We start from the raw sequence: 17,129 nt of genomic DNA on the forward strand, positions 1-17,129 counted from the left end.
ACTTAAATACCATAATTATTATTATTATTTAAAAGGAAACTAAATGGATCATTATTTTTTTGGTGGAGGGGCTTCTATGGCAAGGGTCTTTTAAAAGTACATTAAAAGGAGTTTCTCGATCAGGCAAAGAACTTCACTATTTGGAGACTCCTGTCAGGAAGAATTTGGAACTGGGTCTCCCTCCCCTCCTTCTACCCCCACAGGTCAGTATTCATTCAATCATATTTATTGAGCACTTACTGTGTGTAGAGCACTGTACTAAGCACTTACAGTATCGGTGGAGACCAAGTCTGTGCTGAGTCAGGGAACAGACAGTTCAGGAGAAATAATAATAATAATAATAATAATACCTTGCAGCCTGCGCAAGGAGCGGCAAAAAAGTTAATTCTTTCAACATGGCCATGGGGCAGTTCAGAAGCCAGCCAATGAGGTGAGTGGGTAGGTGGGAGAAGGGGTTGCTATACCTTCAAAAGACACAAAGCAGAGACCCCACCCACCTTGTGGATTGAATTTTTTTATGGTATTTGTTAAGCTTTTAGGATGTGCCAGGCACCGTATTAAGTGCCGGGGTAGATACAAGATAATCAGGTTGCACAAAGTCCCTGTCCCACTTAGGGCTCACAGTCTTAATCCCCATTTTACAGATGAGGTAACCGCACAGAGAAGTGAAATGACTTGCCCGAGGTCACACAGCAGACAAGTGGCAGAGGCCCCTCTAACTCCCAGTCCTGTGCGTTCATTCATTCAATCGTATTTATTGATTGCTTACTGTGTACAGAGCACTGTACTCAGTGCTTGGGAGAGTACAAACAGACAGGTTCCCTGCCCACAGCCAGCCTACAGGCTAGAGGGGTATCCCTCTGGGCCCTATCCATTAGGCCACACTGCTTCTCTTGAGTACTACTTACTGTGGACAAAGCACTGCACTAAGCGCTTGGAAGAGTACAATGTAACAGAACTGCTAGACACCCTCCTCCTCTAGGATCCAAAGCACCTTCCACAACTTCCCCAAGGGTACGGATCAGGGACCATTCATTCATTCATTCAATCGTATTTATTGAGTGCTTACTGCGTGCAGAGCATTGTACTAAGCGCTTGGGAAGTACAAGTTGGCAACATATAGAGACGGTCCCTACCCAACAACAGGACCAGAACTTCACCTGATTAAACACTAAGGATTCAATCTCAAGGGACCCACAGAGGAGACAAGTGGTTCAATATGTCTCCCTGACATTTGATATGGATCTAAACAGAGGAGGAGTTATTGACTCTCCAGCATTTGAAGAAGGGGGAAAATAGTCCCCAAATCTACAGAAATCGCCCACCACCAGTTCATATAAAGAGGCAAAGAAATTGAAGCTTAGCAAAAGCTAAAGCTATCCACAAGTTGGAGGGCACACCATAAACACCCCAACCTCCCTTCTAGGTGCAGGCGGAAAAAAAAACCCAACGAGCAGGGTCCGAAGTTTATGGAACTGCTGAGAATAGGCAGAGCTGTTGTTTCTTGAAAACCACAAATATCTACTTTCCTTCCGTTGCACCCAAGTCAATAGTTTTTTTTTTCCTCCTCTACCTTTGTAGAGTTGTGCAAGACGAGAAGGCAAAGGAAGAGAATTCTGTGCCATCAATTACTCTAAAGCCTGGACTGAAAGATCTAAACAGAGACTGCCTTCATGAAAAGCAAACGGGAGAGAGAATAATTACATTCAGCTTCTACAACAACACTGAAGTCAATTTACATCATTTGAGAATTTAAAGTCACCTTCACCAACATACGCCTTCAAAGAAACCAGAGGGCATGCAGAAGCACGCACGTTTGTGCGCGACATGCACACAAACACACCATACAATGAACGACTGTCAATCTGTCACAGGTGTTATAGAGCACTCAAGCAATCAGGGGAATGACAACTTACACACAGCCAGGTTTGCAGCCCTGTGGGGAAGACTTCCAGTGGCCCTAAGTCACATCACGACTTGAAGCCTCAGTGAACAAACTATCCAAAAATGGCAGGGCAATGCTGAACTTTGCTCAAGACACTCCAAACAGTTAATCAGTATTTCCAAGTACAGGCTGGTAACATAAAATGTCAACGGAAGCCAAATCTCTGAGATCCCCAAGGCTTCTAAAGAGTATAATTTCATAAAAGGGAGTCAGAAATGAGAGGTGGTGGAGAGCACAGATGGGGAAGGGGTAACTGTTTTCTGAAAGATCACAGAGGTCAGAAGGCCCAGAGTCCTCTAGGAGACAATGAAGAACCATCACCCCATCATCCCTTTCCCATGGCCCTCGGCCCAGAGAACAGCTGCCTGGTAGGGAGGGTCCTGAAATGCCCTTCCAGTACTTCTGTCCAGTCTCTCCCTGGGGAAGAGGAAGAGGAGGAAGAGAGAAGGAAGAGGAGGAGGAGGGAGGGGGAGGAGGGAGGGGGAGGAGGAGAAATCCGATGACCGGGCCCCAGCTGGAGGTGAATGCTCACTCTGGCAGGCCTGACCCACACCTCTGGTCCAGTCCTCCCCAGACCAGAGATGGGGACCCCATGCGCCCAACAGCCCCTGCCAGGTGATTCCAGAAGGGATTCCCCCCATCCCATGGCCCTGGAGTCACTCCCCGCAGGTGGAAGGGGAAGCCAGAAAGGGTGGATTTTCACTCTTAAATGCCCTAACAATGGCTCCTCCAGATGGCCATGGGAGGCAGTCAGGAAGTTCCCCTCTCAACCGAGCTTGTTGACCTGAGCTCTGGGACGTACCTCTTCCCCACAAAGGCCAGATCACCAGCCCAGGGGGTAGATGGATGCACTGGAGCAGAGGAAGCACCCAGCCAGAACCTGGCAACCTCACTGCCAGTCTGGGCCTGACCTGGCCCACGCTCACAGAGAAATTCCCAACTCCTCGAGGTGCGATGAGACAGCCATGGTTCTGCATACAGCCCCGGGCCTGGAGCCCACCCGGCTGGGCGCCCTGGCACGACCCCTGGGTGGGGACAGGGCGAGCCCTGTCCCAACCGTTTGGGAACTCACTGTCTCCCCAACCTCTATGGACTGGGAGCAGCACAGGCCTGGAGACCCTCGACTTTGCAAGGGCATCTCCAACCCAAGTTTCAGGCAGCCTGATTCCTGGCAGGCCCTGGGCCTGTGAGCCCCAATAATCTGCATGGCTGGGGTGAGGGATAAAGCCCTAAACCAGTCCCTTGTGGAAGCTGCCATTCTGCAGGAGGTGTTAAGGGGGTGAGGGGTGGGGAGGCGGGGTCGAGCCTCCAGCAGGGCCCCAAACCACCATTCATTCATTCAATCGTATTTATTGAGCACTTACTCTGTGCAGAGCACTGTACTAAGCATTTGGGAAGTACAAGTCAGCAACACATAAAGACGGTTCCTACCCAACAACGGGCTCACATTCTAGAAAGGGGAGACAGACAACGAAACAAAACATGTAAACAGGTGTCAAAATCGTCAGAACAAATAGAAGTAAGGCTGTATACACATCACCAGACCAACGCTGATCTCCTGAGAGCCTAGTCTGCCGGGGCCACAAAGACACCAACCTCCCCTTAAGACCCCCTGCCCGGCTCTCCAACAACAGATCTCAAAGAATCACCAAAGAGGGGGAGGGGAGGCTGGGGCCGGCTCGTTCCCAGATCTCAGCCTCACCCCAAACGACCCCAGGAGGCGAGTCTTGAGGAGTGGGAGGAGGTGGGCCTCGACCCTCTCCGTCCTTCGGAGCAGACCCTCAGCCACACACCCCCTCCCCGACCCCCGATGGGCGCCTTTCCCCAGTCACGGGGCAGGACCGGCCGGCCTGCGGGCAGCCCCCAGCCCCGAGAAGCGTTTGGCAGGGCCTGCACGGTGACCTTGGCGCTCCAATTTCTCGGGCGCGGGGTTCCCCCCATCGGGCTCTTTCGGGGGGACCCCTTCCCTGCACCCCTCCCCTCCTCCCCATACCCCCAGCACTAGGGACGCCCAACTGCCCCTAAGCACACCAACCAGGCCCAACCACCCGCTGGACAACGAGTCCGGCGGGCTTTCCCGGAGCCTGGGGGCGCAAGGCGCATTCCCGAGGCAGGGAGGGGACGAGGCGTGGACTTACTCTATAAAGTAGCTGGCGCCCTCCTCCGAGAAGCCCTCTTCCCAGCCGCGGGGCAGGTCTGCGGGCCGGACACACAGAGACGGAGAGGGACACGACAGAGACACAGGGACGGAATCGAGTCAGGGGGACGCTCCAACTTCGTGGCCGGGTTGGGGGCCGCCCCGCTCCCCCGGACGGTCCCAGGGAGGGTGGCCGGAGGGTGGCCAGGGGGTGCCCGCACCTGAGCGGATCATGTGTCCGGAGTTGACGGGCTCCCCGGTGCGCGGGTGCAGCCAGCTGGTGCGGCGGCGCCGGTCACTGAGCCCGACGGAGGGAGAAGGACACACACACACACGCACATGTGCACCTGTTAGCGCGGCCTCGGGGGCTGGAGGGGCCCCCTCCCGCGCCGCCTGTCCCCGGTGCCCCCCGTCCCCGCCCGCCCTCCCTCCCGTCCGTCCGGTGGGTCCCTCACTCGATGAAGAAGACGCGCCCGTCCCCGCAGACCCCGTAGGACCAGTGGGCAGGTAGACTGTCCCGCGCCGCCTCCGCCATCTTCGCCGGGAGCCCCGGACGCCCACACCGACCGGGCCGGGACGGACGGGACGGGCGGGGAGGGGCGGGGCGGGGGGCGGGGACAATCCTCAAAAATCTCCAGTGTCCTCAAAAATCTCCAGCGGCTACCGATCAATCTGCGCATCAGGCAGAAACTCCTCACCCTGGGCTTCCAGGCTGTCCATCCCCTGGCCCCCTCCTCCCTCACCTCCCTTCTCTCCTTCTCCAGCCCAGCCCGCACCCTCCGCTCCTCTGCCACTAATCTCCTCACTGTACCTCGCTCTCGCCTGTCCCGCCGTCGACCCCCGGCCCACGTCCTCCCCCGGGCCTGGAATGGCCTCCCTCTGCCCATCTGCCAAGCTAGCTCTCTTCCTCCCTTCAAGGCCCTGATGAGAGGGCCTTCAAGCGCTTAGTACAGTGCTCTGCACACAGTAAGCGCTCAATAAATACAATTGATGTTGATGATGATGAGAGCTCACCTCCTCCAGGAGGCCTTCCCACACTGAGCCCCTTCCTTCCTCTCCCCCTCGTCCCCCTCTCCATCCGCCCATCTTACCTCCTTCCCTTCCCCCCAGCACCTGTATATATGTATATCTGTTTGTACATATTTATTACTCTATTTATTTTACTTGTACATATCTATTCTATTTATTTTATTTTGTTAGTATGTTTGGTTTTGTTGTCTGTCTCCCCCTTCTAGACTGTGAGCCCACTGTTGGGTAGGGACCGTCTCTATATGTTGCCATCTTGTACTTCCCAAGCGCTTAGTACAGTGCCCTGCACACAGTAAGCGCTCAATAAATACGATTGATTGATTGACAATCAATCAATCGTATTTGGGAGAAGGGGCGGGAAGGCTGGCCTTGCTCCCTCCCTCCCGCCCGGACGGAGGAGCAGCCCTGGGCCGCTCGTCCAGCCTGCCGGTCCTGCCGCAGCCGCTGCCCGGGCTCTTAAAGGCGCAGGCACACACACACACACACACACACACACACACACACACACACACACACACACACACACACACACACACACACACACACACACACACACACACACACACACACACACACACACACCCCTCCCTCCCCCCCCCTTCTGACCCAACCGGGGGCGTGGGGTCGCCTTTGTCGCCGCTCTGAGCCCCCCGGCTGGGTTAGCGCGGCCCCTGTTTGGTTAGCCCGGCCCCGGTTTGGTTAGCGCGGCTCCCGTTTGGTTAGCGCGGCCTCCGTTTGGTTAGCGCGGCTCCCATTTGGTTAGGGCGGCCCCTGTTTGGTTAGCGCGGCCCCTGTTTGGTTAGCGCGGCCCCCGTTTGGTTAGCCCGGCCCCGGTTTGGTTAGCGCGGCTCCCCTTTGGTTAGCGCGGCCCCCGTTTGGTTAGCGCGGCCTCGGCTCGGTTAGCGCGGCCCCCGTTTGGTTAGCGCGGCCTCGGCTTGGTTAGCGCGGCCCCCGTTTGGTGGTTAGCCCGGCCCCGGTTTGGTTAGTGCGGCCCCCGTTTGGTTAGCGCGGCATCCGTTTGGTTAGCGCGGCCTCCGTTTGGTTAGCGCGGCATCCGTTTGGTTAGCGCGGCCCCCGTTTGGTTAGCCCGGCCCCGGTTTGGTTAGCGCGGCTCCCCTTTGGTTAGCGCGGCCCCCGTTTGGTTAGCGCGGCCTCGGCTTGGTTAGCGCGGCCCCCGTTTGGTTAGCGCGGCCTCGGCTTGGTTAGCGCGGCCCCCGTTTGGTGGTTAGCCCGGCCCCGGTTTGGTTAGTTCGGCCCCGGTTTGGTTAGCGCGGCCCCCGTTTGGTTAGCGCGGCCTCGGCTTGGTTAGCGCGGCCCCCGTTTGGTTAGCGCGGCCTCGGCTTGGTTAGCGCGGCCCCCGTTTGGTGGTTAGCCCGGCCCCGGTTTGGTTAGTGCGGCCCCCGTTTGGTTAGCGCGGCATCCGTTTGGTTAGCGCGGCCTCGGCTCGGTTAGCGCGGCCCCCGTTTGGTTAGCGCGCCCTCGGCTTGGTTAGTGCGGCTCCCGTTTGGTTAGCGCGGCCCCCGTTTGGTTAGCACGACCCCAGTTTGGTTAGCGCGGCCCCCGTTTGGTTAGCGCGGCCCCCGCTTGGTTAGCGCGGCCCCGGGTCGTGGCGTCAGAGTTGGGGGCGGCCCGGTGCTCGGCCCCTGTTCGCCCCCGAGGCTGAAGCTCGGACCGCTGGGGAGGGGGCAGGGAGCGGGGGGGGGGGGCGACCACCCACCCCCTCCCCTCCGCGGGGGGCCGGGCAGGGCCGGGGGGCCCGGGCTCGGACAGCGCCCATGCCTCTGCCCTGCCCTGCCCTACCCGCCAAGACTGAGCCCCCTTTTTCCTCTGCTCCTCCTCCCCTCCCCATCGCCCCCACTCCCTCCCTCTGCTCTACCCCCCTCCCCACCCCACAGCACTTGTGTCTATTTGTACATATTCATTATCGTATTTATTTTATTAATGATGTGCATAGAGCTATAATTCTATTTGTCTATTTTGATGGGATTGACACCTGTCTACTTGGTTTGTCGTCCGTCTCCCCCCTTCTAGACTGTGAGCCCAGTGTTGGGTACGGATTGGCCCTATCTGTAGCCGAATTGTACTTTCCAAGCGTTTAGTACAGTGCTCTGCACACAGTAAACGCTCAATAAATACGATTGAATGAATGAATGAAAATGATCACAAAGCAGCGTGGCTCAATGGAAAGAGCACGGGCTCTGTAGTCAGAGGTCATGGGTTCAAATCCCGGCTCTGCCAGTTGTCAGCTGTGTGACTTTGGGCAAGTCAACTTCTCCGTGCTTCGGTTACCTCATCTGTAAAATGGGGATTAAGACCGTGAGCCCCCCGTGGGATAACCTGATCACCTTGTAACCTCTCCAGTGCTTAGAACAGTACTTTGCACATAGTAAGTGCTTAATAAATGCCATTATTATTATTATTCCCTTTTAGACTGTGAGCCCACTGTTGGGTAGGGACTGTCTCTATATGTTGCCAACTTGTACTTCCCAAGTGCTTAGTACAGTGCTTTGCACACAGTAAGCGCTCAATAAATACGATTTATTGGTTGATTGATTGAAAATGAATGAATGAATGAATGAATGCCCTGCCTTGCCCTGCCCTGCCCTGTCCAGGGCCTGAAGGGTGAGAGGAAAGGAGCCTCGGGGAGACCAGAGGTCGGCAAAGGAGGATCGGTCTTCTCGGGGGGCGCGGGGGTCGGGGGGCGGCCCATCCATCCCCCAGCAACCTCCCACACTCTCCTCTCTGCCCCCTCTGCCCCCGGGCAGCCTGCCAGCGCTCACCAGTCCCCTGCTCAGATTGGAGGGAAATCGAAGATTTCAGATGTTTCCTCGCACCATCTCCTTTCGCCCAATTCTGCGGAGGTGATTCCGGAAACTGGAAAACGTGCATTTTGGACGGAATCTTCATCTAAATCCCGGGAATTGAGGAGCCCCGAGGTCCCCCGCACCCCCCACTCCTGGCAGAAGCCGGAGCTTTGGATCACAACTCATTCATTCATTCATTCATTCGTATTTATTGTGTGCTTACTGTGTGCAGAGCACTGGACTAAGCACTTGGAAAGTACAGTTTGGCAACAGATAGAGGCAATCCCTACCCAACAACGGGCTCATAGTATTGGCGCCTGTCTACTTGTTTTGTTTTGTTGTCTGCCTCCCGCTTCTAGATTGTGAGCCCGTTGTTGGGTAGGGATTGTCTCTATCTGTTGCCGAATTGTACTTTCCAAGCAATTAGTACAGTGCTCTGCACACAGTAAGTGCTCAATAAATACGATTGAATGAATGAATGAATGAATAGAAGAGGGAGACAAGACAACAAAACAAAACAAGTAGACAGGCAACAATAGCTTCAAATATTGAACTGAAGCCAAGGTGGGTGGTGAGGGGGCAAGCCAGGTGTTACAGCCACAGATCCTGCCTAGAAATGATCACTGGGAAAAGTTAATAATAATAATAATAATAATAATAATAATAATGTTGGTATTTGTTAAGCGCTTACTATGTGCAAAGCAAAGTTGTTGAGCTCTTACTATGTGCCAAGCACTGGTTGGGGGTGGACACCAGATTATCGGGCTCAACAAAGTCCCTACCCCTCCTGGAGTTCACTGACCAAAGAGAGAGGGGGAACAGTAATTTAATCCTCATTTTACAGATGAGGAAACTGAGACCCAGAGAAGTGAGGTGACTTGTCCAAGGTCACATGGCAGGCAAGTGGCTGAACTCATGTCTCTAAACCAAGCTCTTTCCACTCAAATAAATCAAGCCAGATTCAACCTACTCTTCATCCCCAAAGGGATCTGGAAGCTGGGATAAGAATCCCTTTCCAGTCCTCCAGGAAACATCCAACTTCAACAAGCCCTGAGCATCATCCAGGGGGAAATTATCTTCCAGAAACTGGTGCATGCAGAGTTCAATCAACTGATCAATGGTATTTATCAAGCCCTTACAATGACCTGGAAGTGCCCACACCAAGCTGAGAAGAAAGATGGTAGAGACTGTGAGCCCGTTTTTGGGTAGGGATCGTCTCTATATGTTGCCAACTTGTACTTCCCAAGCGCTTAGTACAGTGCTCTGCACACAGTAAGTGCTCAATAAATACGATTGAATAATAATAATAATGATGGCATTTATTAAGCACTTATTATGTGCAAAGCACTGTTCTAAGCGCTGGGGAGGTTACAAGGTGATCAGGTTGTCCCAAGTGGGGCTCACAGTCTTAATCCCCATTTTACAGATGAGGGAACTGAGGCCCAGAGAAGTGAAGTGACTTGCCCAAAGTCACACAGCTGACAATTGGCGGAGCGGGGATTTGAACCCATGACCTCTGACTCCAAAGCCCGTACTCTTTCCACTGAGCCACGCTGCTTCTCTGAATGAATGAATGAATGAATGAATGAATGAATGAGGAAAAGCATGGACCTTAGAGTCAGAGGACATGGGTTCTAATCCGGGCTCTGCCATTTGCCTGCTGTCTAACCTTGGGTAAGTCACTTCCCTGTGCCTCAGTTCCCTCATTGGTAAAATGAGGATTCAATATCTGTTCTTATTCCTATTTAGACTGTGAGCAGCACCATGTGGGACCTGATTATCTTGACTCCACTCCAGCACTTAGTGCAGTGCTTGGCATACAAGTAGTAAGCGCTCAATAAATACGATTGAATGAATATAAGTAAGCCCTGAACAAATGCCACAATTATTATTTCTGCCAAAATGACAGTGCTTGGAGCCTAATGATAAATACGGAGGCTGCTTAAACCTGCACCAGAAAGCCTCCCCTCAAAGGTGTCCCTTGCACACCCAGATCCTCTGCAGGCTTATCCCTATTTCGGGGAGGAGGTGGGTGCCAAGGTAGGAAAATGGTCTTGGCAAATCCAACAGCCTCTACTACTCCATTCTGATCCTCCTCGACCTCTCAGCTATCTTTTTCACTGTTGACCACCCGCCTTTCTCTTAGAAACATTATCCAACCTTGGCTTCTTTGCCACTGTCCTCTCCTGATTCTCCTCCTTTCTCTGGCTCTTCATTCTCAGTCTGCTTCACAGGCTCCTCCGATACCTCCCATCCTCTAACTGTGGGGGTCCCTCAAGGTTCAGTTCTGGGTCCCCTTCTATTCTGCATCTATCCCCACTCCCTTGGAGAACTCATTCATAACTACCATCTCCATGCAGATGATACCTAAATCTACATCTCCAGCCTTGATCTCTCTCCCTCTCTTCAGTCTTGCATTTCCTCCTGCCTTCAGGACATCTACTTGGATGTCCTCCCGACACCTCAAATTTAGCGTGTCTAAAACAGGACTTCTTCTCTTCCCACCCAAACCCTGTCCTCTTCTGGGCTTTCCCATTACTGTAAACAGCAGCACCACCCTTCCTGTCCCACGAGCCCTTAACTTTGGCATTATCCTTGACTCCATCCTTCTAACCAACCCACATATTCAGTCCTTCACTAAATCTGGTGGGTTCAACCTTCACAACATCACTAAAATCTTGCCCTTTCCTTTCCATCCCAACTGCTACCACATTAATCCAATCATTTATCCTATCCTGCCTTGATTATTGTATTTGCCTCCTTGCTGACCTCCCTGCCTCCTGTCTCTCCCCACTCCAGTGCATACTTTGCTCTGCTGCCTGCATCATTTTTCTATAAAAACATTGAGGCTATATATCCCCACTCCTCCAGTAGCTTCAGGGGTTACCCAGCCACCTCCACATCTAGCAGAAACTCCTCACCATTGTCTTTAAAGCACTCATTCACCTTGCCCCCTTCTACCTTCCTCACTACTCCCCTACTACAACCCAGCCCACACATTTTGCTTATCTAATGCCAAACTTCTCACTGTACTTCGATCTCATCTATCTCGCCACCAACCTCTCGCCCACGTCCTGCCTCTGGCCTGGGACTCCCTCCCTCCTCAAATCTGACAGTGACTCTCCCCCACTTCAAAGCCTTATTGAAGGCCCATCTCCTCCAAGAGGCCTTCCCTGACTTGGCCTTCCTGTCCTCTTCTCCCACACCCTTCTGCTTTGCCTTAACCTTCTGTCTTTATTTATCCCCCTCAGCGCCACAGCACTTATTCATACATTCATTCATTCATTCAATCGTATTTATTGAGCGCTTACTGTGTGCAGAGCACTGTACTAAGTGCTTGGGAAGTACAAGTTGGCAACATTTAGAGACGGTCCCTACCCAACAGCGGGCTCGCAGTCTAGAAGGGAGAGACAGACAACAAAACAAAACATATTAACAAAATAAAATAAATAGAATAAATATGTACAAGTAAAATAGAGTAATAAATATGTACAAACATATATACATATATTCAGGTGCTGTGGGGAGGGGAAGGAAGTAAGGCGGGAAGGGATGGGGAGGAAGAGGAGGGGGAGAGGAAGGAGGGAGCTCAGTCTGGGAAGGCCTCCTGGAAGAGGTGAGCTCTCATTAGGGCTTTGAAGGGAGGAAGAGAGCTAGCTTGGCGGATGTGTGGAGGGAGGGCATTCCAGGCCAGAGGGAGGACATTGGCTAGGGGTCGACGGCGGGACAGGCAAGAACGAGGCACAGTGAGGAGGTTAGCAGATATATGTCTGTATTGTCTGTCTGTCTCCCCCTCTAGACTGTAAGCTCGTTGTGGGCAGCTGTGTCTATTGTTATATTGTAATCTCCCAAGCGCTTGCTACAGTGTTTTGCACACACTAAGTGCTCAATAAATATGATTGACTGACTCGTTACATCAGTTGAAGCCTTGTGTTAGGGTAATGTCTTGCAGGTTTACATTTGTAAATAAAAACCTACTCTCTCTTGGGTCTCAGTCTCCTAAGCCATTTCTACAAATGAGCTCTCCATTGACTAAACTAATTCCTCCCATAGCTTTACCTCCACCCGATAACTCTTCTCCACACCCCCTGCTTGCCTCTAAGTTTCCAAGCAAGCAATGATGGGTGGTCATATTCTCGGGGGAGGGGGGCTAAACTTGCAGATGCTCATCAATCTCAAGGGTCAGAAGTTGAGAAGTGAAAAAAACAGCCCCTTCCCCTCCCCCCCACGCACCCCCAATTCAGCTCTTCAGCATCCATTTCTTAACAGCATCTTTTCTCACTGATTTCCACTTGGATTTACAGACTGATTCCTCTGGGAACGTCATCACCATAAGAAGAAAGAGCACCCGCCCCAGCAGCTGACCAGAGTGGTTCTGAGGTCCTACCCACCCTAGAGCTCAGAGGGCTTCCGACGGGCTCAGAATACAAGGGTAATACTGGCTGGTTTTGTCCCTTTAGGGCCACAATTCAAGCTGTGTTTAGTCAATAGAAATGACTAATAGAATAGAAATGGGTATTCACAGCTCACTCCCCATGGGGTCTTCCCTGTTGGCCCTGCCACAGAGGCCCAGCAGAGCTGGGAAAGAACAACTCTGGGTGGTCTCTCACTTGGCATCTGGGTGCCTGGGAGGCCGGGGAAGCTAGAATCCAGGAAGCCCACTGTCATCCTTCAGGGAAACACTCCCCAGAGCCAACACCAATTCACTCTGGATCCCAACAACCTGGTTTGGCTCACTGCAATCCAATGGTGTTAGTTATTTTTACTGAATGCTTACTGGGCACAGAGCACTGTACTAAATAATAATGATGGCATTTATTAAGCGCTTACTATGTGCAAAGCACTGTTCTAATACTAAGTGCTTGAGTACAAGATAACAATAAATGGACACATTACCTGCCCACAAGGTGTTTACACTTGCTATTGAATAGCAAGTGGTACTCACTGAGCACTTATTAGATGCCAAGCACTAAGGTGGATAGAACACATTCAAATTGTAAACTCCTTGTGGGCAGCGAACATGCCTACCAACTCTCCCGAGTTACAGTGTATTCTCCCAAGCACAGTATAGTGCTCTGCACACAGCAAGCACTCAATAAAAATGATTGATTGACTGATTGAACCCAGAGGATAACAACTATTGAGACCAGCAGGTGGGTTTTATAAGGTTGGTTCATGTAGGATGGAAGTGCCTTTTTGGGACCTGAGGAATTGCACCTGCAGACCTTCTAATCTAACAAACCCAGCCAAGCCACGTGGCTCAGTGGAAAGAGACTAGGCTTGGGAGTCAGAGGTAGGGGGTCCTAATCCCTGCTCCATAACTTGTCAGCTGTGTGACTTTGGGCAAGTCACTTAACTTCTCTGTGCCTGTTACCTCATCTGTAAAATGGGGGTTATGACTGTGAGCCCCATGTGAGACAACCTGATTACCTTGTATCTCCCCCAGCGCTTAGAACAGTGCTTGGCATATAGTAAGTGCTTAACAAATACTATTATTATCATTATTATCTTTTAGACTGTGAGCCTGCTGTTGGGTAGGGACCGTCTCTATATGTTGCCAACTTGTACTTCCCAAGCCTCAGTTCCCTCATCTGTAAAATGGGGATGAAGACCGTGAGCCCCACGTGGGACAACCTGATCACCTTGTAACCTCCCCAGCGCTTAGAACAGGGCTTTGCACATAGTAAGCGCTTAACAAATACCATCATTATTATAATATTATTATTACCTTGTGTCTACCCCAGTGCTTAGAACAGTGCTTGGCACATAGTAAGCGCTTAACAAATACCATCATTATTATAATATTATTATTACCTTGTATCTACCCCAGCGCTTAGAACAGTGCTTGGCACATAGTAAGCACTTAACAAATACCATTATTATTATTATTATTACAGTGCTCTGCACACAGTTTAGTGCTCAATAAATACTATTGAATGAATTATTATTATTATTATAATTATGGAGTTAGTATTAGTAGGCAGAGACTCAGCTGGTGACTGAAGAGCGATGCTCGGATATTAATGATAATAATAATAATAAATGTGATATTTAAGCATTTACTGTGTGCTGGGCACTGTACTAAGTACTGGGATGGATACAAGCAAAGCGGGTTGGACACAGTCCCTGTCCCACGTGGGGCTCACAATCTAAATCCTCATTTTAGGTGGCTACCAATCGGTGGCTACCAATCAATCTGCGCATCAGGCAGAGACTCCTCACCCTGGGCTTCAGAGCTCTCCATCACCTCGCCCCCTCCTACCTCACCTCCCTTCTCTCCTTCTACAGCCCACCCCGCACCCTCCGCTCCTCTACCGCTAATCTCCTCCCCGTACCTCGCTCTCGCCTGTCCCGCCGTCGACCCCCAGCCCACGTCACCCCCCGGGCCTGGAATGCCCTCCCTCTGCCCATCCGCCAAGCTAGCTCTCTTCCTCCCTTCAAGGCCCTACTGAGAGCTCACCTCCTCCAGGAGGCCTTCCCAGACTGAGCCCCTTCCTTCCTCTCCCCCTCGTCCCCCTCTCCATCCCCCCATCTTACCTCCTTGCCTTCCCCACAGCACCTGTATATATGTATATATGTTTGTACATATTTATTACTCTATTTATTTATTTATTTATTTATTTATTTTACCTGTACATAGCTATCCTATTTATTTTATTTTGTTAGTACGTTTGGTTTTGTTCTCTGTCTCCCCCGTTTAGACTGTGAGCCCACTGTTGGGTAGGGACTGTCTCTATATGTTGCCAACTTGTACTTCCCAAGTGCTTAGTACAGTGCTCTGCACACAGTTAGCGCTCAATAAATACGATTGATTGATTGATTGATTTTACAGATGAGGGAACTGAGGCCCAGAGAAATGAAGTGACTTACCCAAAGTCACACAGCAGACAAGTGGCGGAGCTGGGATTAGAACCCATGACCCTCCGACTCCGAGGCCCATTCTCTATCCACTATGCCGTGCTGCTTTTCAATCCCCCAGATCCAGCATGTCCCCAGAAGACCTCACCCCGTGAACGTCAAACAGGTAAGGTGCCAGCCAGCTCGGCTGCCTGGGCCATCCGACACCACATCCTGCTAGCAGCCTCTGCTCTGATGGGCCAGGGTGGAGGATGGGGCAGGGCTGAGTCTGCTGAGAAGAGGAAGCACCCTCATCTAGTCATCGTAATATTAGTCATAATATTCTATATAATATAATAATATATATTATAATAATATAATATATAATATATAATATGATATAATATAATAATAGTCATTGTAATAACGGTGCTATTTGTTCAGCGTTTACTATTTGCCAATCACTGGACTCAGCCCTGGGGTAGGTAATAACAAAAACAACAATAATAATAGTATTTGTAAAGTGCTTACTATGTGCCAAGCACTGTTCCAAGTGCTGGGGTAGATACAAGGTTATCAGTTTGTCCCACGTGGGACTCACAGTCTTAATCCCCATTTTACAGGTGAAGTAACTGAGGCAAAGAGAAGTTAAGCGATTTGCCCAAGGTCACACAGCAGAAAAGTGGCAGAGAGGGATTAGAACCCACGACCTCCGACTCCCAAGCCCGTGCTCTTTCCACTAAGCCCCGCTGCTTCTGGTGATTGATGAATACAGTCAGCTCCACCTGCCTTGCCCAGGGGCAAAGACTCGGGTTCAAGAAAAAATGAGGCAGCAGGCGAGTTGGCCATTTCATTACTGCTGGGAAATCGAGGCGGTGCGGACACCGGTTCCCACGGTCCTCGGGCCCTTGGGGGACAGTGGAGGGGGAGGAAGAGGCGGGGGTCAGGTGGAGCCCCTGGGATGGGGCAGGGATGAGCAGTTACTCCCCCCGCCACCTCGGGCCCTGCTTCCTGCAGCCCCGCGGGGGCAAGAGACGAGGAGGAGGCAGTCCCCGGAGCCCCCCGCCAGGGCCGAATCCCCCGCAAGGGGCGGGAGGATGGAGGATGGAGGCTGGCGGGGAGGCTGGAGGCTGGCGGAGAGGGCAGGGAGGATGGAGAACGGAGGGGAGGGGAGATTGGAAGCTGGCAGGGAGGATGGAGGCTGGTGGAGAGGGCTGAGGGATGGAGGCAGGAGGAGAGGGGAGGATGGAGGCTGGCGAAGAGGATGGAGGCTGGAGGGAAGGAGAGGATGGAACTGGCGGGGAGGATGGCGGAGAGGTCGAGTGAAGGCTCGCGAAGAGGATGGAGGCTGGAGGGAAGGAGAGGATGGAACTGGTGGGGAGGATGGAGGCTGGTGGAGAGGATGGAGGCTGGAGGGGAGGAGAGGATGGAACTGGCGGGGAGGATGGAGGCTGAAGGGGAGATGGAGAGGGAGGGGGGATGGAGGTTGGAGGGGCAGGAACGTTGGAGGCTGGCGGAGAGGATGGAGGCTGGAGGGGAGGAGAGGATGAAACTGGCTGGGAGGATGGAGGCTGGAGTGGAGGAGAGGATGAAACTGGCCGGGAGGATGGAGGCTGGAGTGGAGGAGAGGATGAAACTGGCCGGGAGGATGGAGGCTGGCAGGGTGGAGAGGATGGAGGCTGGAGGGGAGGAAAGGATGGAGGCTGGAGGGGAGGAGAGGATGGAACTGGCAGGGAGGATAGAGGTTGGAGGCTGGCGGAGAGGTGGAGGCTGGCAGGGCGGAGTGGTTGGAACTGGCGGGGAGGATGGAGAATGGAGGGGAGGAGAGGATGGAACTGGCAGGGAGGATGGAAGCTGGAGGGGAGGTGAAGACTGGCAGAGAGGGCGGGGAGGATAGAGGCTGGCAGAGGGCGGGAGGCTGGAGGGGAGGGCGGGAGGGATGGAGGCTGGAGGCGGACCGTCGACAGGGGTCCGATTTCTAGACTTGGTCCGTCTAGGCTACTCCGCCCACTGCCCGGCCCCCTGCTCCCGCCAATCATTTAATCATCAAGGCCCATTTACTGAGCGAAGCCCAACACGGTAGAGTGGGCGGACACTTTCCCTGCCCGCCGGGAGCTTCAAATCTGTCGGGGGGGGAGACCTCTTTAACGAGGGGATTTAGGGCTTGGGAAAGTACATCCCCTCGCTTGCATTCTCCCAGGTGCTCAGTTCGGAGCTCTGCCCAGAATAAGCGCTCAGTAAATACTCCTGATTGAGAGATACAAAAGAGTGAGCAAACAAGATCCCTGCCCTCCAGGATTTTACAATCCAGAGGGGCACAGGCCCTTACGGACAGGAAGAAGGAAAAGGGGATGTGTAAGGAAGCTTAAGTAACTGG

General features: G+C 52.6%; 1 protein-coding gene across 1 annotated transcript in view; it reads right to left on the reverse strand.

Annotated features, from left to right (window-relative positions):
- Positions 1–4,617, reverse strand: part of PLEKHA7 (pleckstrin homology domain containing A7) — a 258,819-nt gene extending 254,202 nt beyond the window's left edge. Inside the window, exons 1-3 of the mRNA XM_038764045.1 lie at positions 4,538–4,617; positions 4,304–4,380; positions 4,084–4,141 (exon numbers count right to left, since the gene is read on the reverse strand). Of these exons, the coding sequence (XP_038619973.1) occupies positions 4,084–4,141; positions 4,304–4,380; positions 4,538–4,617 (215 nt within the window). The remainder of the gene's footprint in view (positions 1–4,083; positions 4,142–4,303; positions 4,381–4,537) is intronic.
- Positions 4,618–17,129: the final 12,512 nt, after the last annotated feature.

The sequence above is a fragment of the Tachyglossus aculeatus genome, chromosome 22, assembly GCF_015852505.1.
Source record: "Tachyglossus aculeatus isolate mTacAcu1 chromosome 22, mTacAcu1.pri, whole genome shotgun sequence".
Lineage (NCBI taxonomy): Eukaryota > Metazoa > Chordata > Mammalia > Monotremata > Tachyglossidae > Tachyglossus > Tachyglossus aculeatus.